This window comes from Felis catus, chromosome C1, assembly GCF_018350175.1.
Source record: "Felis catus isolate Fca126 chromosome C1, F.catus_Fca126_mat1.0, whole genome shotgun sequence".
Lineage (NCBI taxonomy): Eukaryota > Metazoa > Chordata > Mammalia > Carnivora > Felidae > Felis > Felis catus.
In genome coordinates, this window is record NC_058375.1 from 41114516 (window position 1) to 41139000 (window position 24485).

Sequence of the window (24485 nt, forward strand, 5' to 3'; positions counted from 1 at the left end):
AAGTCCTTTCCAGGCCCCTGAAGTATGAAGGTCTTGCTTCCTCATCCACTTCCCCCTTGCCATAGCTGTATCTCTGGCTCTCAGATAATCCCCACAATCCCAAACAAGTGCAGAGACAGTCAAGACCTTCCTACTTACCAGAGCAGGGATTGGCAACGAGATTGGTTTGGGAGAGAGGTAGCGTCTGGACTTCCGGATGGCAAACTTCTCTGTAGGTAGAGATTTCCCAGCAATCTTGAGCTTCAAGCCTGGCACTGCTCTGTGAAAGAGATGAGGAGGGTGAGAAAAAAACTAAGGACCGAGATCCTCAACCTGCCCAGCCTCTGCTTGGCTCCTCTCTGGGCTTTGGTTCCCCAAGTTTATAGGATAGTGTTGGACTCAGCCTGTGGCTATGGCCTGCCCACTTCCTGAGGCTAGGCAAGGGGCCTCCTCCACATCAGCTGGCAGACATGAGAATGTCAGCAAACTCCCCAGGCCTGCTTTGCTAGTTGTCTCACCACTCCCAGGCCTCATTTCCAGAAGGCCAGAGAAGCCTGACCCCAGTTTCACAGGGAAGACTAATACTCAGAGAAAGGGAAGGACCTGCCCAAGACCACACAGCTCAAACCTTTAATTAAGTCCTGCCATGTGAATTGTGGCCTCAGCTGTTTCCAAAGGCAGAATAAAATGTGTGCAGCTGGGCAAGCCTCCACATGGGGGGGGGGGGGGCCGGGGAAACCTCACCCATTCAGCTCCATCCCACACTCCTGATTTGTGCCACAGGCACTGGGCGTGGCTGTGACCCTCAGGCTTGAGCCATCCAGGCCCAGGAAACAGCTGGATCTAGTTGTGACTTCCCTGCCAAACACCTCCCCTGCTTATTCACTATGGAACCTCTCTGGGCCCCAGTTTTCTCATCTCTAATTGGAGATAATGATATGAAGGGGAGTAGAATTTGTTACCCCAGAATATGCCTGTGTGACATAAGGATTATTTTAGGCTGATTAAGAGACAGCAGATACAGGAAAAGCTCTGAAAACCGAGTAGAAATTTCTCTTTTGTAAGAGACATTGGTTTGTTTTTTTTTTTAATTTTAATGTTTATTTTTGAGAGAAAGCACATGCATGAGTGAGTGGAGGGAGGAGCAAAGAAAAGGGAGACACTATCTGAAGCAGGTTCCAGGATCTGAGCTGTCAGCACAGAGCCAGGCATGGGGCTGGGCTCAAACTCACAAACCATAAGATCATGACCTGAGCTGAAGTTGGACACTTGGATGTTCAACCTAGTGAGCCACCCAGGGGCCCGAGACAATAACATTTATAAGGGAGACCTCCATTTGTAGGGGCATCTCCTCTGTACCTGGAAGAGGAGGAAAAGTCCTAGAAACTCTTAAAGGAGGCAGAGACTTAAATCTGCATAACAACCTTATCCCTCCTTTACTGTGCTTTGCCTGGAAACCTCCCATAACTGGCTCCCTGTCTCCAACATCTTTTATCTTTAGCTGGAGATGGTTTGGGCGATTTCAGTTACTGTTTTTCCAGGAAAACTGGGTCTCTCCATGTGTATAGGAGGTATACATGTTATTAAACTCTGGTTTATTTTTCTCTTGTTAATCTTTTATTAATGGGGGGCGGGGGGGGGGGGTGGTGGTCTCAGCCAGTCTCTAGCTAAGAACCTAAAAAAGTAGAGGGTAAAAAAATGATCCTTCCTCCCCACAGATACTTAACCTCACAGGCTTTCTGGAAGAGTTCTGAGATTGAGAAGTGGAGGCACTGGATAAATGATAAACACCCTACGACTGTGACAACAGTAGCTGAAAGCTCAGGTTACCACAACTTCCAGGTCTGCAAATTAGGGTCAACCCTCACCCATGGCCAGAGGAAGGCCCTAGGCTCCATCCTCAGCCTGCTGAGGCTGAGCCCTGCTCTAGACACTTCGCAGAAGGCAAATAGCAATACAGACTAAGAAAAACAGCCAACATTTAGTGGCTCCAGGCCTTACACCAAGGTTTTAAATATAGTCTCTATTTCATTCACAAAACAACTCTGCAAGGCAGAAGTTGTTATTCCCATTTTATAGCTGCTGAAATGGTTCACAGTGACAGCTAAGAAATGGCAGAGGGTGGATTTCATCCTGTTTGACCTCTTTGGACAGCAGTGTCCACATCTGTCCCATTGACCAGAAGAAAGAGACTCAGTGGAAAAGATGTTGACAAACCACTTTCGTGAAATGGGGGGAAAGGCCTCTGAACAGATTCAAAGAGCTGGAACAAGCAGCAGCAGGAGACGGTGGTTATGGAAGGGAATGGGGCACATGGGGGAATCCTGAGTGAGGGTCAGGGCGCCCAGAGCCAGGGGAATTAAGAAGCCCACCACCACCCTCCCTAGTGCCTACAGCTCAGGGCAGCTGTGGGCAGATGTGGCTGAGGCGTAGGATAGAGTGTGTTGGTAGGACCCACCTAAACAACTCCACTTCATCATCCCCGAACGGCTTGTAATCCTCCTTCCCAAACATGCTGAGGTAGGCGGCCTTCATGTAGATGTAGGTGGCCTGTGCAAGGCAGAGCAACAGGTGTGAGCAGCCGGCCTTCCAGTCAGCCCCAGATTGGCACAGATACCTCATTCAGACCTCACTAGGCCAGCACAGTAGCCAAGCCCCAGGGGAGAAACTGAGGGTAAGGAAGCTGAAGTACCTTGAGGACTTGAGCTGGGAGCTAAGTCCAGGAAAGGCCCATGTCTACTTAAAGTAGCTGCCCTCCCTCTGAAGCAGTGGAGAGAAGGACTCAAGCAACTAGTGGATGTGCAGGGCAGGGCAGGGCAGTGCTGAGGCAAGGATAGATATACAAAGAGGACAGTAAGAGCTTTGGGGAAGCAATTACTTTAGATTGGACCCCTGAGAACCAGTGGGAAGATTCACAGAGATCTGAAAAAGGACCTTTCAGGCAAGGGCAACAGCCTCAGCAAATCCAGGGAGGGGCAGAGATGTGTAGTAAGAAGCATAAATCATAGCATAAATAGCATAAATAGCATAAATCATAGAATGTGTAAAGGAGATGTGTCAGGGGTCGGCTGCAAGAGTGTGTCAGGGGTCGGCTCAGGGTCCCTGCCTTTCTGTGTGCCAGGCACTGTACATACACCACCCTACAGGATTCAAAAGACCATGTTAGAAAGGAATCTGTACCTCGCCTCTGCTTCCTGGGACTGCAGAACTTATGGCGGGGGCGGGGGGGGGGGGGCAGCAGCAGAGCTGGAAATGATGCTAAGTGTGTGTGGCTTTAAGGGCCTTGCCCACTGGATCCACAGCCAACCCAGACAGGGAAGGTGCAGTTGTGCAGAGACCCCTATCCCCACCTCCAGATACATTCCTTCCCCAGAAGTCCAACACCAGAGGAACCTGGTTCTGTACTGCCCTCCAGTGGCCAAGCCTTGAACCTCAGCTCCTGCTAGCTGGGGCTGTTGAGGAAGTACCTGCGGGTGGTCTACAAAGAAGTGTAGGGGGTGGAGAAGGAAAGGGAGCAGAACATCCTGGAGTCTAGTCTCAGGAGAAGGCAGAAAGCAGCCTCCACCAGGGGCACCTCCCAGGCTGAAGCCAGGGTTACCCCCAGTTGCACTCTGCCCTCCACACTTTTCATCCACCCTTCAAAAAATGAGGAAAGGCTGGTCTTTGAGGGGGTATGGGAAGAATCTACCCCCTCTGAAACTGTTGCCCATCCTGTCTTTAACCTGGTGTCATCCCTACCTTCTCCCTCTCTGCCCTGGAACTGAGTCACCAAGTCATGATGATCTTACCTCCTATAGCTCTTGAATCCCACTTACTGCAACCAGCCTCCACCTTGGGTCCCTGCTCCAAGCCACCAGGGATGTCTTTCTACTGCCCTTATCCATACGGTCTCCTAGCCCATCTCCTTGCTCCCACCCCTGTCCCTGCAAGCCATGTCCACCCCATTGCCACTCTGATATTTTAAAGTCAGATCATGTCAGTCCCTCTTTGAAATCTTCATATCCCATCATGCTTAGGATAAAATCCAGACTCCCTGTCAATGGACTATGAGCCCTTACCCTATCTTCCTCAGTTTCCTCTCCAACTTTATCTCCTGTTGTTTCCCCCTCACACACATCACTAGCCACAATGGCCCCGGGGCTGTTTCCAGAACATATCAAAACACACTCAGCTTCCCCCTCCCTCATGCTTGCATTTTCAGTGTCCTTGGCCTGGAATGCTCCTCATTACGATACCCACATAGCTTTCTCCTGCACTTCATTCTGGTGTCTTCTCAGGCCTTGCCTGATTTTTCTTTACTACACATACCAGCCTGACATATTACACTGCACATCTATTTGTGTGTTTCTTGTTCCTCTTCCCACTAGAATATGAGCCTTGAGATGGAGGGGTCTTTGCTCTGTTCACTGCTAGATGTCTTCGACCCGGCACATGGGGTGCCAGCAACTGCAGGAGGGATTTCTTAGAGCACAGATCCAAGCCACACACATCAGGGGCTCCCCCACTGTTAGACTAAAGGCCTAACAGCCACTCAAGGCCCTCTGCTTGTCTGGCTCCTCTTGTGCCATCCCTCTGCCTGGGAAGCCACTCTCTCTTCTCACCAGGCTCAGCCACGGGCTTCCTCCAAGAGCCTTCTCCTACCCCTCAGCCACCCAAAACAGCTTACCCTCACTGAATCACCAGAAGTTAGGATGGATAAAGTAACCTAGAGTTCTGAGACCCACAGACATCCAAGTTATCAAAGGATGCTATGCAGCCACACTGCCGCCTCGCCTGCTGGGAGTCTTGTCTCCCAGGCTTATCTGATTGCCCAATGACTCCACACATTTATTTTGCTGCATTACTCTACCAGGGTCTGTGTAAACAGACAGTACTTGTCCTCAAGAAGCTTACAGCCAGTGGCCTGGGGGAGATCCCTCTGCAGCCGCCTGCACTCCCACCCACAAACCCCTTCACCTGGTGACACAGAACCTCTTGGCAGCACCCTAGCTCCTGAGCCTCTGTCCTTGCTGTTCTCTTGGCTCCACTTCCTCCACTCTGCCACCCTAATTCCTCCTCCTCTGTCCTCTTGGCTGGGCTACCCAGGGCTGCCTGTGAGTTCCCCTTGGATTCCCCCACTATAGCCCTGAGCACACCAGCCCTGAGCACACCACTGTTGCAGAGCACAGGAGTGAAGGCTCCACAGGGATGACTTGGCACAGTTCAGGCAGAGGAATGCAGAGCAGAGGGGCTGGTGCATATGGCAGTGACCATAAGCTTAAGTACCTAAAGCTGGAAGTTGGTGGACTCTGATGGCCAAATGCTACAGATTAGGAATGAATGAGGCCCCGAACTCGAGGCGCTACAACCCCCACTCCCAGAAAACACTTCTGAGGGAAGCACTGGAGAGGGAAGGGGACCAACCACCTCAAAGTCACACAGCAGGCTGGAGATGGAGTTGACTCATGTCCAGATTTCTTGACACCTGGGAGGCTGGCGCTCTCTCTGCTCCTCACAGCAGCTGTGAGGCCACCCCAGGCCTCTTCCCTGTGTAGGTGAACCCAGCTGCCTGCCTTCCACCATAGGAAGGCTTCTAGGTCACTTCAGTTCAACAAGTTTCCTTCCCTGATGTTGTTTTTCTCATTGGGAGTGGGAGGTGAAGAGGAATGAATGTCAGGCCCACAAAGGCTGGGTCTGAGAGTACACCTTCAACAGCAGGGTGGTCTCAAGGCAAGAGGGGCCTCCTCCGTGGGACTTAAGGAACAAGGGAAAAGCAAAGGCCTCTGAATCACACAGAACTGTCTTCAAATCCAGTGTCTGTCACCAAAGGCTGTGTGGGCCAGGAAAGTCACATACCCTCTCTTGGCCTCCAGGTCCCTTGTGCGTCCAATGCAGATAACTTCTACCTCAGTGGGTGTAGTGTGGAGGAAATGGCAAATGCTGGGCACACAGAGCTCAGTGAAAGCCTGCTCCCTCCTCCAGCTCTGCCTGCCCCGGACCTAGAGAATTTCCTTTCAGCTTGGTCTCCAGGCAGGGGTACTGAAAAGGGACTTCCATGCAGAGGTGGGGAGGGATGAGAGGGATTTAAGGTCACTGAGACACATATTCTATACATTTGCCAATACCAGATTGGACGCTCTCTGATGATCTCTATGATTCTGACTCTTGGTTCAGAATTCTGTGCTATCGTTACTATGATGGTAACATCTAGTACTTATTTTACCACTTACCCTAATGTTGTAAGTTTTCACCTATGGTAGACATCTATCTGCTTTGCTTTACTTTGCCTTCATGGTATCTTTTTAATGCTTCCCCCCAAACCAACACTTTTTATAGGGACATCACCTCATTTTTTTCCGGAGAACCACCCTTCTACTCTTGATCCATGAGGAGTCTTCCCACCCCTGTTTCCAGGCACTGAAATGTGATCTATGCTAAACCCAAGAGCCTCTGCTGTGGGACTATGGTTGAAACTGAAGGGAAGATATTGAGTTAGGAGCAGGCAGTCCTTGGCCACCCTGCCTATCACATGGAGAGAACCTGCCTGCATAGCAAAGATGTCACAGAGCAGAGGACAGCCATAGATGGAAAAAAGCCAAGCTGAAATGACATAATTTGAATTCCTGGATCCAGCTGTACCTGAAATCAGATGTGCCTAGAATGTTTAGTTCTATGAACCAAAGAGCCTTTTGTGTTTTTTACCTGCATAGTCCAATACAGTGGCTACTAAACCCGTGTGACATTTTAAATTTAAATTTGAACTAATTAAAATTAAATAAAATTGAAAACATCCAGTTTCCCAGTTGCACTAGCACACTGCAGGTGCTCAGTGTGCCCATGTGGCTGGTGGCTACCACAGTGGACAGAGCAGAAATAGAACATTTCCATCATAATAGAACATTCTGTTGGACAGCACTCACCTAGACAGTGTGAGCCATGCTTCTGTCCCTTATGACTAAAATTGTTGACTGATGCTTTGTAGTTCTAAACTTTATCTGCTCCTCATGGTCTTTAGTTCCTTCCAACCTATTAGAATTTATGGTTCTATTTAAAATTCCAGCTGATTTTCAGGCTTCAGTTAAGGGTTTGGCTCTTATGGTCTGGAGTCTTATGGCCAGGCTGTGTTGGCCCGGTCCCCCAATGACCCCAACACTTGGTGTCAGCCCACCTTAGACCAGGAGTTCTCCTTGCTGAGCAGGTCGGCATAGAAGTAGGCCATCTTCCACTGGCCCTTGTAGGTGAAGCACCACATCAGCTCCCAGTAACACATGTGGTGGAACTGCTTCCAGTGCTGCTGGGCCTCACAGCACTCCTCGAACCGCTGGATGGCCTGTGGGCACCTGCTGGTCAGCCTCATGGCCCCACCACCCCACCACATCACATAGAAGACCCAGCCTTTTCCACTGGTCTAGTCTAGCCCTGTGCCAGGCTTAGGGAGGGAGGGCAGGCCGCAGCACTGGGGAGATGGGACAATTCTGGGCTCCAGTCCTAGTTCTACCCACTAAGTCTCACTTCCTGCCCAACTCTGGGACTCTAGTCTTTCAGCACAAAATGAAAGGATGGGATAGAGCTATAATGGAAGGATAGGAGGCAGTGGAAAGTTATTAATATTAAAGCAGCATAATAATGTCTGCGCCTCAGAGCAGACTCCAAAGTTTCCAGTAGCTCTCATGAAAGGAACTGGACCTAGGGCATCTGTCCTTCTGCTTGAGGAATCAGATCCAGGACCAGCTGGAGACCCCAGAACGCCACACTGTAACAGTCCCTCCTGGGTATTCTGCCAGACCCATATCCCTCCCCCTCTAACCCCTTCATTGGCTCCGTCCCACCTATGGAGTCCAGACTCCTTAGCCAGGCCACCAAGGTGCCAATCTCACACCCTGGCACCACTACTGTGCCATTCACAGTGCCCATCGTCATGCCCTGAGTAGGCCTTCCCACCACTCTGCCTCACTCAAGGACCTCCCTCTGCAGGGAGCTGCAGTCTTACAGCTCCTTGCCAGATCCTACTCGCCACAAATGCCACCTCCTCCCTCATCTTCCTAGACTGTCTCATTCAGAATTGCTTCTCCTACCCTGCTGTCTTGTTGGTTCTCCCTTGGAGCACTCCTCCCAGTCTGCCCTGTCTCTAGTGTGTCTATGTCTGTGTCTGTCTGCTTACTGGTCTGGGATACCCCAAGGAGTCGCCAGCACTGGCCCAGACCCCCATTACTCACTGTGTCAACATTGCCTTTAATGGCTTCAATCCGCCCCGCAAAGAACAGGAAGATGGCGCCCTGCAATGACACGCACGTGGGTCTGTGTGGGTCCACAAGGCACACATTGGCTGGGGGTGTTGCAGCAGGAAGCAGGGGCTCACCTTAGGATATCGCTTCAGGTAGGGGTTCAGGAGCTTCTCTGCCTCCTCAATGTTCACATTCCCAGTACCTAAAGGAGGTGAAGGGACAACACACATCACCACCACCAGCTCTTGTAATCCCTCCAGCAACCCACTAGGAGCTTCTCAGGGCCTCTATTTCCCTCTCTGTGAAATGGGGATGATAATTCTTCTACCTCCAGGATGATGTGAGCATTAAATAAGATGATACAGATATCATCCTGGGACATCACAAGACTCAATAACAAAGAGCCATGCCTGCCAAGGTGGTGCCCAGAACCCCAAGGACCTAACTACAGTGCCCTCACACCCTGCACAAGGTGGGCATGGCCATCCCCACTTCACAGATGAGAAAAATGAAGTTGGAACCTGGTCACATTGTGAGGAAGTGAGTGGTCAGCAAGCCAGGCCCGAAGACAGCTGATGCGGCTCTGTTGATTCTGGTGTCAGCGCCCCATCCCCAGTCTTGTGGACCCAAGCAGGGTCTGCAATCCCTTGCCATCTCATCCCCTGCCCTTAGAGCCAACCAAATCCCAGAAGCCCCAGCTTTTGCCCAGGAGGCGCACCTACCGAGCACAAAGGTGAGGAAGGTGTGGTAGCAAAGCAGCAGCATGACACAGAGCACAGCACGGAAGCTGTGCCCGGATGCGCCCTCCTCCAGCTGCAGCAGCCCGTAGTCCTGAGGGAAGAGACCGACAGGCTGAGGCCAGCCCCAGCGTGGGCAGGGGCCTGGGAGGTGGCTGGACAGCCTTGAGAGCAGTGCTGCTGGAACGGGGGTGGGGGGGTAATGGGAGGGGACGGCACCGGACTCCAGACACATCTGGAATCCTGATGGCCAGGCCTCCTCTAGGGGCCTCAGCAGCCTTCCTGGGGGGGGCAGGGGACACTGCTGCCAAGGCCAGGGCAGAGGCTTGGGTCCAGGTGTTCCCTATTTCTGCAACAGCCCCTACCCCGTTCCTGCCTTTGTTCACCTGCTTGCCCCCATGGTGGGTACTGAGCCCCTGAGCAGCCCCTGGTGGGGGAGGAGGAGGAGGCCAGATTCCATTTAGGCAAATAATCCTAACCACAGTCTCAGGGCAAAGATGGGGCCAAGATGACTGCAGTCTGGGAAGGCTTCCTGGACAAGAAGACTCTAGAGCCTGGCTGGGGAAGAGGAGAAGCCAGATTCCACTTGTATCCCTTCCTGTAGTCTCTGCCCATCCTGTCTGTTCTCCAGGGTGTTCCTGTTCTTTCTAACACACAAATCTGACTTACCTCACCCTTACCTCAAACCCTCCAAAGCTTCCTTGCCTTTAGGATAAGACAAAGCCAGAGCTGGTGCCTGAGGGCCCTCACACTCTGACACTGCCTCCCTCTCCTCCTGGCCAGGCAGGCCACATTATCCCACCCCTTGGTCTTTCTCATCCTCTTCCCTCCTGTCATCATCCTGAAATCCTTCTCGTGACCCAATGGCCTTCTTAAGAAAACAAAACTAAAAGGGACCTTCAGAGCCTCTGGCTACTGTTTCCCCAGACCGGGGCCATGGACCACAGATGGCAACCAAGATTTTAAAGGTCTCCAGACAGACATGAGGCATAGAGTCCCAAGTAAGGGTCTTCCCCTCTCAATTCTCTGTCTTTATGGCATCAGGGAGAAAGCCTTAGTCCCGTGCTGGTGTGCGTTCAACATCCCTGTCGCTTTAAAACCTCTTCTCACAGGAAAACAGCCTCTACAGATCATACAACCTGCTTTTGCAAGATTGCTTGGCCCTCACTATATCTATGATTATGTTCTTATCATGCCAAATAATATGGGTTTTCTATGTAGTAATGTTTCCTTTAGATAAACTTAAATAAAAAATATGAACCATTTTTGGGAAGAATAATACATAAATAATAACACAGAGGTCTGCAGACATGGCAAAAATCAGGAAAGGTCAGAGGAAGTTCAAGTTGAGAGGCAGTGATGAGTCAAAAAAAAAAAAAAAAAAAAAAAGGCCCTTGTTACACCCAAAAAAGGCCCAGAGGAGGTTGGCTTTTGCTCTAAATCACAAGGAGAAGGAAATGAGGCTGGAATGACCCAAGGCTCCTAACTTCCAGGCCACTGTTCCTTCTGCCACATGGGGCCTGCTCCACCAGGGAGCTCCCCCTGATCTGCTACCTAGTACTTAGACTCCTGCCCTTAGCAAAGCCTCTGGGTGCTTCAGTCCTCTGGTTTCTGCCCTCAAGGTCTGCAGGGCTTCCCTCAGCCATTTCCCACACAAGAAAATGGTCCCAAGGGAAAGAACCTGCTTAAGGTCTTCCAAAGGGAGGAGGACCAGGATCCTGACACCGGTCAGGCTCAGAGAACATGATTCCAGACCACTGCACGAAGCTGCCCTTCATACCCACCCTTACCCTAGAGCCTCTTCACCCTGTGTGAGGCCAGGCAGGTATCACTGGCCCCATCTGATTGGAAAGGAGACTGAAGCTCGGAAAGGCCTGGGCCTTGTCCAGGGCCACATACTGAGGGGTGCTGTGCCATTACTGGCGCACAGATCCTGCAGCCCCTCAGCCTCACCCTGTTCAGCTGAGCCACTCAGAGGTCCCAGAAGTCAGGGGGTTACCTTGTTTCCTGAAAACCCCACAAACTCCAGCAGCCGCAGGATCCTGGTAGGAAGCATGGACAGCGTCTGCAGGAACAGAGGCAGGTGGGCCTGTGGAGGGGCTGGAGCTGTCCCTCCTACTCCCCAAGCCCCCAGAGTCCTGGGGGTAATCCTGGGGGAGTAGAACCTATCTCCAGAACGCCCACAAGAAAGCCCCAGGTTTCCCATAAAGCCAACTTCCCTAGATAGAGAAGCACTACAGTGTGACAATTAGAAGCAGACTGTGTCTAAATCCTAATTTCACCATGCCCACTGGGTCACCCTGGGCTAGCTACATATCCCCTCTATGACTCAGTTTCCTCATCTGGGAATAATGCCCCCTACCTCCTCGGGGTCCTGTGAAGATGGATCAAATTAATATATGTAAAGCATATAATGGAGCCTGCACATAATAGTTAGCCATTATTGTTGTTACAAAGAATCCCTGCTCTGCACCAGGGCTCCATCATTGCATTTGATCCTCAGAACAGTCCTGCAAAGAAAGATTACTGCCCCTTTTGACAGATGGAAAAATAGAGGCATGGATAAGTGACAGGACATGTCTAAGGCCCCACAGCTCATCAGAGGGGAAGCCAGTTCTTAAACCCAGGACAGTCCAGCTGTAACTTGCTAAAGCATCCAATGAACTCTGCCGTTTGTACTTCTCAGCACTTGGGCCAAGATCCCCGTTCTCATTTTACATACAAGGAAACTGGAACCCAGAGTGGGGCAGGGACACCCCACCACCCAAGGTCTGCTCTTGGAACAGGCTTTGCCTAGAGGGGAGAGAGCCATCCCCTGCCACACACACTTTTAGACAGGTCTGTGGACACCCAGGGCCAAGAGTCTAAATTTTCAATGAGCAGCTCCTCCTCTCAGGAGTAGGCTCAGAGCCTCTCTCACATTCCTTCTGCCTAGGATGCCCTTCCCCACCTATAGATCCTTCAAGATCCAGCTCAGATACTCCTCGCTCCTTGAAACCTTCCCCAGCTCCTCCAGGAAGGGGTCTTGGCTCTGTCCCTGCAGGTTGCCTGCTGCTTCCAGACCTGTCTCCCTCCCCACTACTGGTCAATGTTTAACCACCAGCTCTCCAGGATGGAAAAGGCCGTGATTTATTGTGTTTGTCTTTTTCTGGTCCTATAAATACTGCCACTGTGGTGCATTTCAAGCTTTCAACTTGACTTGGGAAGAAATGCACAGAGAGACTCTGAAGCACCTCCACCCCACCTCCATCCCAGCTCTGAGCTCCCCATGACATTGGCAATGCATCTGCTTTATCACTAGGTCCCAGGATCAGCTCAGCGCCCAGCATGGTAGGCCAGCAGAGACCATGTGAAGGTGAATTCCCACTCACCAGGTTGAAGGCTCCCACGCCGAGCTTCACCCCTCCTTCAAAATGCCTGTGGTTCTCTCCCTTACAGTATTGTGAGGACTGCACGAGGCTGTCCAGCTCCCTGTGGAGACAGGCAAAGTCCTTTTCAGCCACATAACAATGGCTAGGTCCCATTCCAGCTGGGACTAAGGTTGTCCCCCACTCCCAGCTGATCTCAGAACTCCCTGGTGGTAGACTGATAACAGTTCTGACAACCAGAGAGCTGACATTCAAGGAATTTCTGACCCCGTCTGCCTAATAACATAGTCCTTGCCCCTGAGCGTCAGCTTTATCAGCCCCAGCATACTTGCCTTGTCCAGCATCTAAGCATTTTCACATGCTCTTCATTCTGTCTAGAACAATTTCTCAACTTTGGCACTACTGACATTTTAGGCTGGATAAATTCTTTCTTCAGGTAAGGAGGGGGCTAACTGTATATCATAGGATGTTTGGCAGCATCCTTGGGCTCCACCCACTAGATGCCAGACGTAAACTCCCCCCAGGTTGTCACAACCAAAATGTCTCTGAATATTGCCAAATGTCCCAGTGAAGAGCCACTGGGCTAACTATAACACCCCCTCCTTCAGGAAGTCTACCTGGGGTCTCTTGGTTGAAATCCACCCTTCTTTTTCCTGGTCATCAATTGCACAGAGTCCATATCCCAGCCCGTCTTGGGCAGGACAGAAGCTTTAAAGATGTGCCTGCCTCTTTCCCAGGCCATGAGCATCTTGAAGCCTTTCAATCATCAAACACTGACTGAGGGCTCCCTGTGTCAGGCACTGGACGACAGCTAGAAGCAAAGCCACCAAGTGGCTGCCGTCACAACTCTCCCACTCTAGGGAACAGATCCTCCCCCGCCCCCACCATCAAGTCACTGTGGGGGTGGAGGGGGGCTTCAAAGGAGAAGACTCCTGGGGTTTTACCCAGTCTGGGGTTCAGGGAAGGTTTCCTTGAGAAGCTGACACTTGAGCTGAAACCCTAGGGATGGGATGGTTAGCCTGGCACAGAAAGAGTGTTCCCAGCAGAGATACAAGCATGTCCAAAATCCCTGAAGTAGGAATGAGCTCAGCATGTCTGGAAAACTGAGGGAAGGCACAAGTGTTTGAGGCAGAGTGGGGTGGAAGCTGTTGCTAGGAGGGCTAGGAGGAGCTCCCGGAATGACTCGGGACTTTATCCTAAAAGCAAGAGGAGTGTCGGGAACTGGTAAGGGGGTGACCTGACAAGGTTTGTGCTTTGGAAACATCGCTTTGGTAGCTGAAGAGACTGGAGGGGGCAGAGCACAATTCCAGCACAGACCCACAAGGCCATGCAGTGTACATATACTACATGGTGTGTTATATCCCAGTGGTACCTTGAAATCACACTCACAATCTCTCTCCAGGGAAACAGTCACATTAGATGGAGAAAATAAAGATGATAAGTAGTCTCAAGTCAATTCAACTTTTAATAGAAAGTGAGTTTTAATGCCAAACTTGGGGGAAGAAACTGGGCTTTCAAAGCTTTTTTTTTTTTTTTTTTTTTTTTTAATTTTAGAATTAGAGACAAGAATTGTGGTGCCATGTTGAGTAGAAGTGTTCTGGACTGAGTCTTATTTCTTTTATCCCTAGACAAAGCCTGTGCTTGGCCCAGTGCTGAGATGGCATGGAAATGATCTGGCCCTCAGGGAGCTCCCAGCTTGGGGAGGCTGTGTGTGTGGACACCATCCCTGTGTACTAGAGGGGTCCAAGGAAGGCTTCATGGGGAAGGTGGCATTTGGATTGGGCCTCAGTGGATACGCAGGGGTTCTGCTGCTGTTCTCAAAATTACTGTTCCTGTGTCTGCCTCCTAGCCTCTACCTCATCAAGCTATTTGTGCAGAATCTGTCTTATTTTCCCCAGGGTCAGGCATAGACTCAGGGGAACCAAATGAACAGATATACCCAGGAAACCACGTAAATAATATTCTGGAAAACTGAGGTCCCAAGGGTGCAGAAATCTGCCTGAGGTCACATGGCATTCTAGGCATCCAGCATCCAGCCAGTGCTACCTCCCACAAAGCAGCCTAAGAGGCACAGGGTAGTAGATGCTGTGGCCCCAGGCTCCCCCAGACCAGCCCCACTCACTTGTAGGTCTGGTAGCTGTTTCGAACTTTGATGCCGCCCTTGATGAAGCTCACCATGTTCTCATCCTGCAGGAGGGAGAGACGCTAAGAGTCAGGCTGGGTGGGTAGCCACAGGCTTGAGAGGGATCATACAAGGCTCTGGGCCCGGCCTGCCCCACCTTGGGCCCAGCTCTATGAGGGGTTCTGGGCGGCACTCAGGGGTTAGCCAATCCAGTCCTCTGTAACCCCTGGGACTTGAGATGAGGATCTGCTTGCCAAACAAGACCTCCAAAATGTCCAGGGCCTGGAGGAGGCACTCCCGGTGGTTAACAGTGCCTCCTCCAGGTAGAAGAGTTGTGGGAGAGCAAGAAGGATGCTCAGTTTTGGACTATTTGTGTTTTCTACAACAAGCATCTATTTGTCACATTTGTAATTTAAAGCACTAATACCTACAGCCCACTTGTAGTTCCACTCCTGGGAGTACATGAGTATGCCCTAGAGAAACGAACAAACATGGGCTACAGGAGTTACCTTCAAGAATGTTCACTGCACTACTCTTCACAGAGTACAGAACCAAAACAACCCCAATGCCCTTCAGCAGGACACTGGATGAACAAACTGCTATGCCCATAGAAGGGAATATTATACAACTACATAAGGTTGGGTAAAGAAAGCAAGTCCCACACAGCTTGAGGCCTTAAGAAGCTTGAAGCTAACTAAAACGTAACAGTATGCTCCTCACACATGAATAGGAAGCTGAGAAAACTGTTTTTTAAAAAATAGGTTGGGGGATAATAAAACTCTAGCCAATGGTTTCCCCATGAAGGAAGCAGGGGACAGGGTGGGTAGAAGACTTGTCAGCAGTATTCTGTTCTCTAATTAGGTGGGGGAATTCATGGGTGTTTATTATGTGTAATAATAGAATAAAAAAGGCCATACACAATGCAATTATTAACAGTGATCCTAATGAAGAATTAGGATTATCTAATTCTGTGAGGTAGAAAAAGGGAGGACAGCTAACAAAAGTAAACAGTACCCCAATAAAATTCTTATGTGCCTGTCTACCCCAACACACGTATTTACATGATGACTGTTATGTTATAACCCAGATTTTCTGGTGAAATCATGAAGTGATGGTTCTCATAATTACCACTGTGTGGTGAGGAGCACAGGCTCCAAGTCAACCAGACCTGTATTCAAATCCCAGCTCTGCCATTTGCTAATCACGTGACTCTGTGAAAGTGGCTACTCCCCTCTAATCCTCCCCTTTACAAGCCTGTGGTGAAGATTTAACAATATATGTACATTTATGTAAAAACAACATGCAACGTGTGTAAGGTATGTAAAAACTACATACGTATAATATACACATAAATCCTGGTATGTTGTAGAATCAAGTTTGATTCATTCAAACTTGTTTGTTGAATGAATCAAGTACAAAGCAGGCTTTGTGCTAATGCTGGTCACCCCACGTGACCCTCAGCAGGAAAACAGCAGTCGTGAGGTGGAAGCACATCCTAGTAGTGGATGGAAACGTGTGCTGAGTGTGGAGGGGGTAAAGCCCATCACCTCTGCCACTGAGCCTGGCTAGGGTTGGGAGTGTTGGGGTGACTGAGCCTCAGTCTTCTCCCGGACCATAAGGAGGCGGACTGTGGCTGCTTATAGACCCTCTGGCTTGGAGTTGGTGACTGATCTTCTGAAATCCCCAGGCTGCTTGTACAAGAAGAGGGTTCCTACCTGTAGAAAGGTCAGAGCTGCTCTCTGCAGCAGGCACTCTGCATAGCAGACTTCAGCATGGATTTCCTCTGCGGGGAGAAAACCAGCCCTGAGGCCTCCTGGGACTCTCCGCAGGCAGCACAGGCCAAATCCTCCCCATTCTGGGAGGTGGTCTGGTTCCTTCACAGCTCTCAGCACTGTCTAGAATTTTCTCACTCCTTGCACTTGCCTTCCACCTGGTTCCCCCATCCCACCATCCAGAATGTCAACATAGGGCCCTAGGCCTTGTTCTCTTGTTCTCCACGCATCACAGTGCCAGGCAAGGAGAAGGTGCTGGGTTGAATGGATAAACAAAGAAGATCCTAATCCAGGGAAGCCCACAGGCTGTAGGAGTAAGGGAAGGAGAACTCACACAGCCCAGGGAGTTAGGAGAGACTTCCAGAAGAAAGGACATTTGAATTGAAAAGGAATGGAAAGGTGAGGCAAGAAGAGCTTTCTAGGCACAGGCCTGGGAGAACCAAAAAACTCTGATGTTTGGGGACAGCCAAGCCACAGAAGGTCGAAATGGGGTTAAGGTAGGGAGAGACTTAGGGGACAGGTAAAGATGAGGGGCAGAGGTCTGACTGCAAAGGGCCTTATACATGGGAGGGGGGTGCAGATTTGGCCCTGTGGGTTATCAGGGAGCTATGGAAGGCAAGAAGGAGGAATGGCCTTGTCAGGTTCATTATCTTGTGTTAAAAACTTCAAGGGCCCTTGAGGCTAGAGAACACCATTTTCTCCTGCACTGAAGAGCCCTACCTTGCTCCAGCTGGCTGCTGCTACTTCGCGACTGCTGCATGGGGTCGCTGCACACAGGCTCTGGCAGCCTAGACCATCTCTCCCACTGCCTTGAGCTATCTGATCCCAGTGCAGGCTCCAAAACCATATTCCCCTCCAGGGCACTTGTGATCACTATGATCATCAGGCCAGTAAACCTAACCAGACACACAATTCTAAGCCCACCCTAGCCTGAAAAGCAAAGCTAATGACCTCGTGATGGCATTTTCTCTCCCCAGCTTCCAGGTCCTCAGCAGGTAATGCCATCAGGGAAGTGAGCCTCCCCTGCTCCCCAGCTCACCTGAGAGCAACTTCTCAAAAGGGCCCAGCCCACTCTGTGAAACTGGGAGATTAACCGCCCCTTTCCCCACCCATTCCTGGGCTGGGGACAGGGCTGCCTGGGGTCAGCGGGGTTGAGAGGACATTGAGATGCCACACCTTCCGTGAATTGGTCCATAGTGGGGCGATGCACCAGGTTGCTAAAGGAATCTGTTACAGAGGACTTCTTCCGGTGCCTGAAGAGGAAAAAGGGGCCTCAAGTCATTCAGTGAGGGTGAGCCAGGGGCCCAGGTGGGCTCAGATGCATCTCCCACCCTTCCCATGGACTCCACACACACTGAACTGGCAACTCTCCCAAGTCCAGGCTTTCTCACACTCTTGCTTCTGTTGTTACCCCTTCTTGGAGCCCCCTCCCCTCCTTTCTCTGCCCTGGCCAGTTTCCAGTCAACCTTTCAGGAAGCAGCTTCGGCATAACCTCCTCCAGGAAGCCTTTCCTGCTCCTCTGACAAGAACCCTACAGCCCCTGACCAGGCAGTTCAGGTGTCAGAGGTGGCCAGTGCCCACCCAGCACAGGGCCTGGCCCAGGGGTGTGCCTAGTGAAAGACGATTCCAGCTGTGCATAAACACTGAGGGTCCATTTGTTCATTCATTCACTCAAGTGGTTTATATGTACTGAATACCAATTATGCACCAGGCCCTGTGACCCATGTCTTCATTCAGTCTCCACAACAGCCCTACCTTCATACCTATTTTACATATGAAGAAAGTTGAGTCCAGAGAGAGACTTGCCCAAGATCAAAGAGTTACCACTTGACAGAGCCAGAATTCATCTCCTTAAAATCAGGCCTGGCCCCTGGAAGCTGCTTAGAGACTGGCTCAGATCATAAGACTCCTGAGGCAGAGCTGACAGGGACAGCTCCTAGCGCTTGGGGACACATCCTCTTAGCCAACAGGAGCAGCATTAATAGTGGCATTTAGGCACTGGGATAGGCCAAGAAGACAGAAGGACAGACCTCATGACCCCTCGTCCCTGCCCGCCCCATGGCCCGGACCTCTGACACAGCGTCTGCGCCTCCTTCATCATGTTGCCAGCAAGCAGGATGTCCTGAGGGTCAAAAGTCATCATGGCCTGCATCTCCAGGATGGTGGCATATGTCAGCGAGTGGTACATGCTCTCCTTGGTTCTGCCAGAGAGAAGGGACATGAGAGCACCAACCCCCAGACCTCCAGAGGTAGCTGGCCTGTGCCGATCACCTCCATAAACTACCCACCCAGCATGGCAGGGAAACAGAGATTCAGAGAGCAGAAGAGACTCTCCCAAGGTCTGACCCTCCCATTGCTGCTCAAAAGGCCTCAGATCCCAGCTCCTCTCCCTCCTGCTAGTGGCACCAAGTGACTTTCCAACTCTGAGCCTGTTTCTCATCCATTCTGTAGGAATGGCAGCAGCAAGAATGTTGTGTGGACTAAAGTAGGACTTCAGCAACCTGTTAGCCTGAGACCGTATGCCCAGTGCCTCTCACCTTCTGCCACACCTCCTAGACCAGAGCCCAAGTCCCTTCTATCCTCAAGCTCCCCTTCTCCACCCTGCCCCCTGTGCTTGCCCTATCCTTGTTCCCTGGGCTTTATTGGCCTCACCCCCTCCTGCCTTTCCCCATCCCATCATCTGACCATGTGGCTTTCGGGTTAAGTTCTCCCATGGCTTTCATGTCCCATGATACAATGCCTGGGCCCAAGGCTCCACACAACACAGGTTCTGCCCACCTCTCCAGCCCAGCCCTCTTGTCACTTCTGTTTCTGCCCCATGACCTGCCCTCCCTGACTCATCTATCAAGGCTCTCAACTGCCTCCAAGGCCACTGGGCATCCAAGGCTCCCTCCTCAGGGCGCATGTGTCTATAATGAAGCACAGGTCATACTGAATTTATATCAGCAGAGGCTTAGCTCTCTCCTCAGACTGAACTGTGGGCACCTCAAGGACAGAGCTCGTATGGAACTCATCTCTGTCCTCAGTACCAGCGCCACAGGCCCTTTGTGAGTAGCCTCAGGAAGCCTTCTCCTCCTGCCATCTTGCTTCTTCACAGCCCAGACCTCTCAACAGAAAAGCATATGGCAAGGGCTTTTAGTCTAACACATGGAAAGAAAAGCAGGAAGGGAGGGACAAGAAAAATGCCAGTTCCCCTCTGCACTTGGGGAAGTTACAACGTGTCTCAGCCTTGATTTATACTTCTGCAAAATGGGGACAATAATTCTGGCCTGCCCAGGTCCCTATGGGATTGGCGGGGGATCACTCTTGCTCGTCACATGGTAGGAGCTACAGCAGTTTTCACTCCCTTCCCTACACATCCCCTCATTAATTATTTACAAAACTCCTCAGTGCCAGGCTTATGCTGGGAACTTCAGGGGAAAGAGATGACTGTTCTATTGTAAAATCACATGACTTCACCCCTTTTCATACCTTTCTCATTCATAAAACTGTAAAATTAAAAACTCTTTGTAAATTAAGTGTAAATTCTGGGTGACCTCTCTGCCCAGGTAATATTATCCTGGGGAGCCAAAGGTTTTTAAAGGAAACCAAAGGCTGGCCCACCCCTCACCAGCCCTGGCAGCTGTCCCAGGTCTTTGCTAGAACTCCTTAATCTGAAGGCAGTGGCTTGTGGAAAAGAGGCCACAGCCTGAAGTGGGGACAGAACTTAGGCTTCAGCGTCCCTGAGACACAGGCTGGAATCTTGGCTTTGCCAGTTACCAGTTGTGTGATCCTGGTGAATCTTATAAACTCTCTGAGCCTCAAGTTTCTCCTCTGTAAAATGGATACAATAATCATTCTCTCCCAGGGCTCTGGGTTGCTTAAATAGGACACCCAGGCCAGAGCCACATCATTGATGCTCAATAAATGTGAGTCTGCCAGAGTCAAGGGTCACTGCCCTAGAGAGAAACTCTCTCCTTCAGCAGACGTTTCCCTGGCAGTACCCAGACCCATCCCTCCAGATAATCCCCTCCCACCCCAGGCCTCTTGAGTTCTCAAGCCCCTGCCCCTCTCTTCCTCTCTCCACACCAGTGAGACCTGGGACTTAGCCCTAAGCACCCAGTCTGATACTGAGTCCAGAAGGAGGGGCAGCCCTACATGGGCAGCTGGCAGGCAAAGTGGAATTTCTAGTCTGAGGCCGAGTGCCCAATATGCACCTGCAGCTAGGAATCCTGGCTCTTCCCCAGCCTACCACTGGAAGGCCCTCAACTGCGTTCTGGACTGGGACTTGTGGTACAGCATACATGGAAGGTACTGAAGGTTTGGTTCCAGACCATTGCAATAAAGTGAAGCAAGTCAAATGAATTTTTTTGTTTCCCTGTGCACATAAAAGTTTAATTAAGTATGTAACAGCATTATGTCTAAAAAAATACAAAACTTAATTAAAAAATACTTTATTGCTGGGTTATTGGGTGGCTCAGTCAGTTAAGTGTCCAGCTTCAGCTCAGGTCATGATCTCACAGTTCATGAGTTCGAGCCCCATGTCGGGCTCTCTGCTGTCAACACAAAGCCCGCTTCAGATCCTCTCTTCCCCTTCTATCTCTGCCCCTTCCCCGCTCTCTCAAAAATTAAAAAATAAATAAAAAATACTTTACTGCTAAAAAAATGTTAATCATTATTAACATTTCATTGAGCTGTAATAGTTTTGCTGGTGAAGGATCTTGCCCTGATGTTCATTGCTTCTGACTGATGAGGGTGGTGGTTGCAGAAGGATGGGTTGGCTGTGGCAATTTCTTTAAATAAGACACAGGGTGCCTGGGTGGCTCAGTCAATTAAGCATCTGACTTCAGCTCAGGTCATGATCTCACGGTTCGTGGGTTTGATCTCCGCACTGGGCTCTGTGCTGACAGCTCCAAGCCTAGAGCCTGCTTCAGATTCTATGTCTCCCTGTCTCTGTCCCTCCCCCACTCATACTCTGTCTCTCTCAAAAAAATAAATAAATAAAACATTAAAAAAAAAAGACGACAATGAAGTTTTGCTGCACTGGTGGACGCTTGGTTTCACAATTTCACAATTTCTCTGCACATGTGATGCTGTTTGATAGCATTTTACCCACAGCAGAACTTCTTTCAAAATTGGAGTCAATCTTCTCAAACCCTGCTGCTGTTTTATCAACTAAGTTTATGCAATATTCTAAATCCTTTGTTGTAATTTCAACAATCTTTACCAGGAATAGATTCAATCTCAAGAAATCAAAATCTTTCTTTGCTCATCCACAAGATGCAACTCCTCATCCGTTCACGTTTTATCATGAGATTGCAGCACCTCAATCACATCTTCAGGCTCCACTTTTAATTCAAGTTCTCTTGCTCCTTCTGCCACATCTGCAGTTAACTTCCTCCCCTCAAGTCTTAAACCCCCCAAAGTCGTCCATGAGGGTTGGAATCAACTTCTTTCAAACTCCTGCTCATGTTGATATTTTGACCTCTTCTCATGAATCACAAAGTTCTTAATGGCATCTAGCATGGTGAATCCTTTCTAGAGGTTTGCAACTTACTTTGCCAAGATCCATCGGAGGAATCACTACCTATGGCAGCTCTAGCCTTATGAAATAGATTTCTTATGTGGAGAGACCTGAAAGTTGAAAGGACTCCTTGAACCATGGGCCACAGAATGGATACTGAGTTAGCAGGCATGAAAACAACATTAATCTCATTGTACATCTCCATCAGAACTCTTGGGTGATGAGGTGCATTGTAAATGATCAGTAGTATTTTGAAAGAAATCTTTTTTTTCTGAGCAGGTCTCAACAATGGGGATAAAATATTCAGTAAACCATGTTAGAAACAGACATCTGTCATCTAGGCTTTGTTCTTCAATTTAAAGAGCACAGGAAAACTAGATTTAGCATAATTCCTAAGGGCCCTAGGATTTTCAGAATGGTGAAGGAGCACTAGCTTCAACTTAGAGTCACCAGCTGCATTAGCCCCTTACAAGAGCCAGCCTGTCCTTTGAAGCCAGGTCCTGACTTCTCCTCTCTAGCTATGAAAGTCCCAGATGGCATCTTCTTCCAGTATAAAGCTGTCCCATCTACACTGAAAATCTGTTGTTTAGTGCAGCCACCTTCATTAATGGTCTCAGTAGAGCTCCTGGGTGACCTGCTGCAGCTTCTACATCCTGTCGCTTCACCCTGCACTTTCATGTCATGGAGACAGCTTCTTTCCTTAAACCTCACAAACCCACCTCTGCTAGCTTCCAACTTTTCTTCTGCAGCTTCCTCACCTCTCTCAGCCTTCACAGAACTGAAGAGAGTTAGGGCCTTACTTTGGATTAGGTTTTGGCTTAAGGGAATGTCGTGGCTGATTTGATCTTCTATCCAGACCACTCAGACTTTCTCCATATCAGCAATGTGGTCAGCAATCACTTTGTTATCATTCTGTATATTCACTAAAGAGCACTTTTAATTTCATTCAAGAACTTTTCCTTTGCTTTCATAACGTGGCTGTTTGGTGCAAGAGGCCTACCTTTTGATCTGTCCTGGCTTTCAACACATCTTCCTTACTAAGCCTAGTCATTTCTAGCTTTTGATTTAAAGAAGAGACATGCAACTCTTCCTCTTACTTGAATACTCAGAGGCCATTGTAGGATTATTAATTGGCATAATTTCAATGTGGTATGCCTGTACAGAGGTAGGACAACTCCCCAAACCCCAGACACCCCAAGTTTAGTTTATAATCCAAAGTTCTTGTTTGCTTACAAAATCCTGACCCCTGAAAATAAGAGTCCCTCACCTCTGAGCTAAACCCAAATCTGGGACATGATGCCCATTGGGGTCCCACTTTCTGGGCCCAGACCAGCTGTCAAACTGGAGAGGGCACTGGAAGAGCCATCAGAAGAGCACAGTGTTGGGACCTGGGGACTCCCTGGCCATGTGGAGATCAGCTAAGCCTTGGGGCCTCCAGCTCTTCCCTCCTCTACCAAAGGCAAAGTAAAATAAAGCTACTCAAAGAAGTGACAAACACAGAAAACAAATGCCCAGGCTGGGGAGGAGTGGGTGGTGGGGCTGGAGTCTGATGAGCCCATTACTCTCTGAGGGCAAAGTATGAATAACAATTAAATGAGACACTGCATGCACAATGAGGAACAGTGAATGAAACTGGACCTCAACATTTTTTGAAGCTTCAATGGCTACAAATGGAGAGGAAAGGTCATTTTTTAGCAAGAATTATTTTCCCTAGGGGCGCCTGGGTGGCTCAGTCGGTTGTGTCCAACTCTTGGTTTTGGCTCAGGTCATGATCTCATGTTTCATGAGTTTAAGCCCCCATCGGGCTCTGTGCTGACAGTGTGGAGCCTACCTAGGATTCTCTCCCTCTCTCTCTTCCCCTCCCCAACTTGCTCTGTCTCTCAAAATAAATAAATAATTAAAAAAAAATTTATTTCCCCTAGACCAGTGGTTCTTAATAAAGATGGGGAGATATTTTTCCTGTCCTCCTCACCCCAAGCCTCCATCCCAACCTTTAGCATCTGCCAAATTTCTCAAAACATGTTTTGGTTGTCACAAGGTGGGTGTGGGTGAGAAGTGTGTTAATAACATCTACTGTTTGGGAACAACACTCTTAAACTGAAAAAGAAAGAAAAGATTCTTTTCTGGAATGGGACAAGAGCTAAGATAAAGAGTAGCTTCACTACCTTAAGTGTGAAGTTAAAAGATACCCTCATGGAAAAACTGGTTTTCTCCATGGTGCCTCCTTCAGGGCAAGCTTTTCCTCTCTGAGGCCTGAATTGTAGGGCCTGAGGTGGACTCCTGAGGTGAGGGAATGAATGCCCTACTGAGGTGAGGGAGGATGAGGCAGCCCCTCAACATGCAGTGGCTGTGGGGAGGGGGTGTAGAACATGTGGGGGAAGGTCAGCAAGGAAGGTGGCAGGGAAGAGCCTGCTTAGGGACAGGTAATGACCAGAAGGGAAGTGGAGCTGGGGAGTCTTCCAAAATACTAGGAGGGGAACCTAGATGTTCAGGGATGGAGCAAGACAGAGCTTGGCCTGCCTCAGACTGTGGCCACACTCTTGCTGCAGACCCAACCCCTACCCCACCTCAAGCCCAGATCCCCTTAGAGGGTGGGGATGAGGTGCGGGGACTGCTGCGGAGGGATCATTATAAGACTCATGATCATCACATGCTAGAATCCCCACTGCCCCCAGAAACTGGGCCATTAACTCCAAACAGGACAACAATGGGTCAGTCAAGTCTACAGAAATTGAACAGGTCAGGCTTGTGAACTCAGGGGAAGCAGTCCCCGAGTCAGCATTTGCCTTCCCTCAGAACT

At 49.8% G+C, this 24485-nt stretch overlaps 1 protein-coding gene across 13 annotated transcripts in view; it reads right to left on the reverse strand.

Moving 5' to 3' along the window:
* TTC39A (tetratricopeptide repeat domain 39A) overlaps positions 1-24485 on the reverse strand; it is a 62256-nt gene that overhangs the window by 12074 nt on the left and 25697 nt on the right. For 11 of the 13 annotated variants that reach the window (XM_023258686.2, XM_023258684.2, XM_019836989.3 and 8 more), the window contains exons 3-14: positions 18252-18383; positions 17359-17435; positions 16126-16193; positions 14411-14475; positions 12292-12391; positions 10920-10985; positions 8906-9014; positions 8318-8385; positions 8175-8234; positions 7127-7288; positions 2438-2529; positions 139-259 (exon numbers count right to left, since the gene is read on the reverse strand). In XM_023258686.2, coding sequence (XP_023114454.1) covers positions 139-259; positions 2438-2529; positions 7127-7288; positions 8175-8234; positions 8318-8385; positions 8906-9014; positions 10920-10985; positions 12292-12391; positions 14411-14475; positions 16126-16193; positions 17359-17435; positions 18252-18383 — 1120 coding nt within the window. Of the gene's footprint in view, positions 1-138; positions 260-2437; positions 2530-7126; positions 7289-8174; positions 8235-8317; positions 8386-8905; positions 9015-10919; positions 10986-12291; positions 12392-14410; positions 14476-16125; positions 16194-17358; positions 17436-18251; positions 18384-24485 lie in introns of those variants that run through there. The other 2 variants (XM_045035812.1, XM_045035811.1) reach the window with 1 other exon arrangement.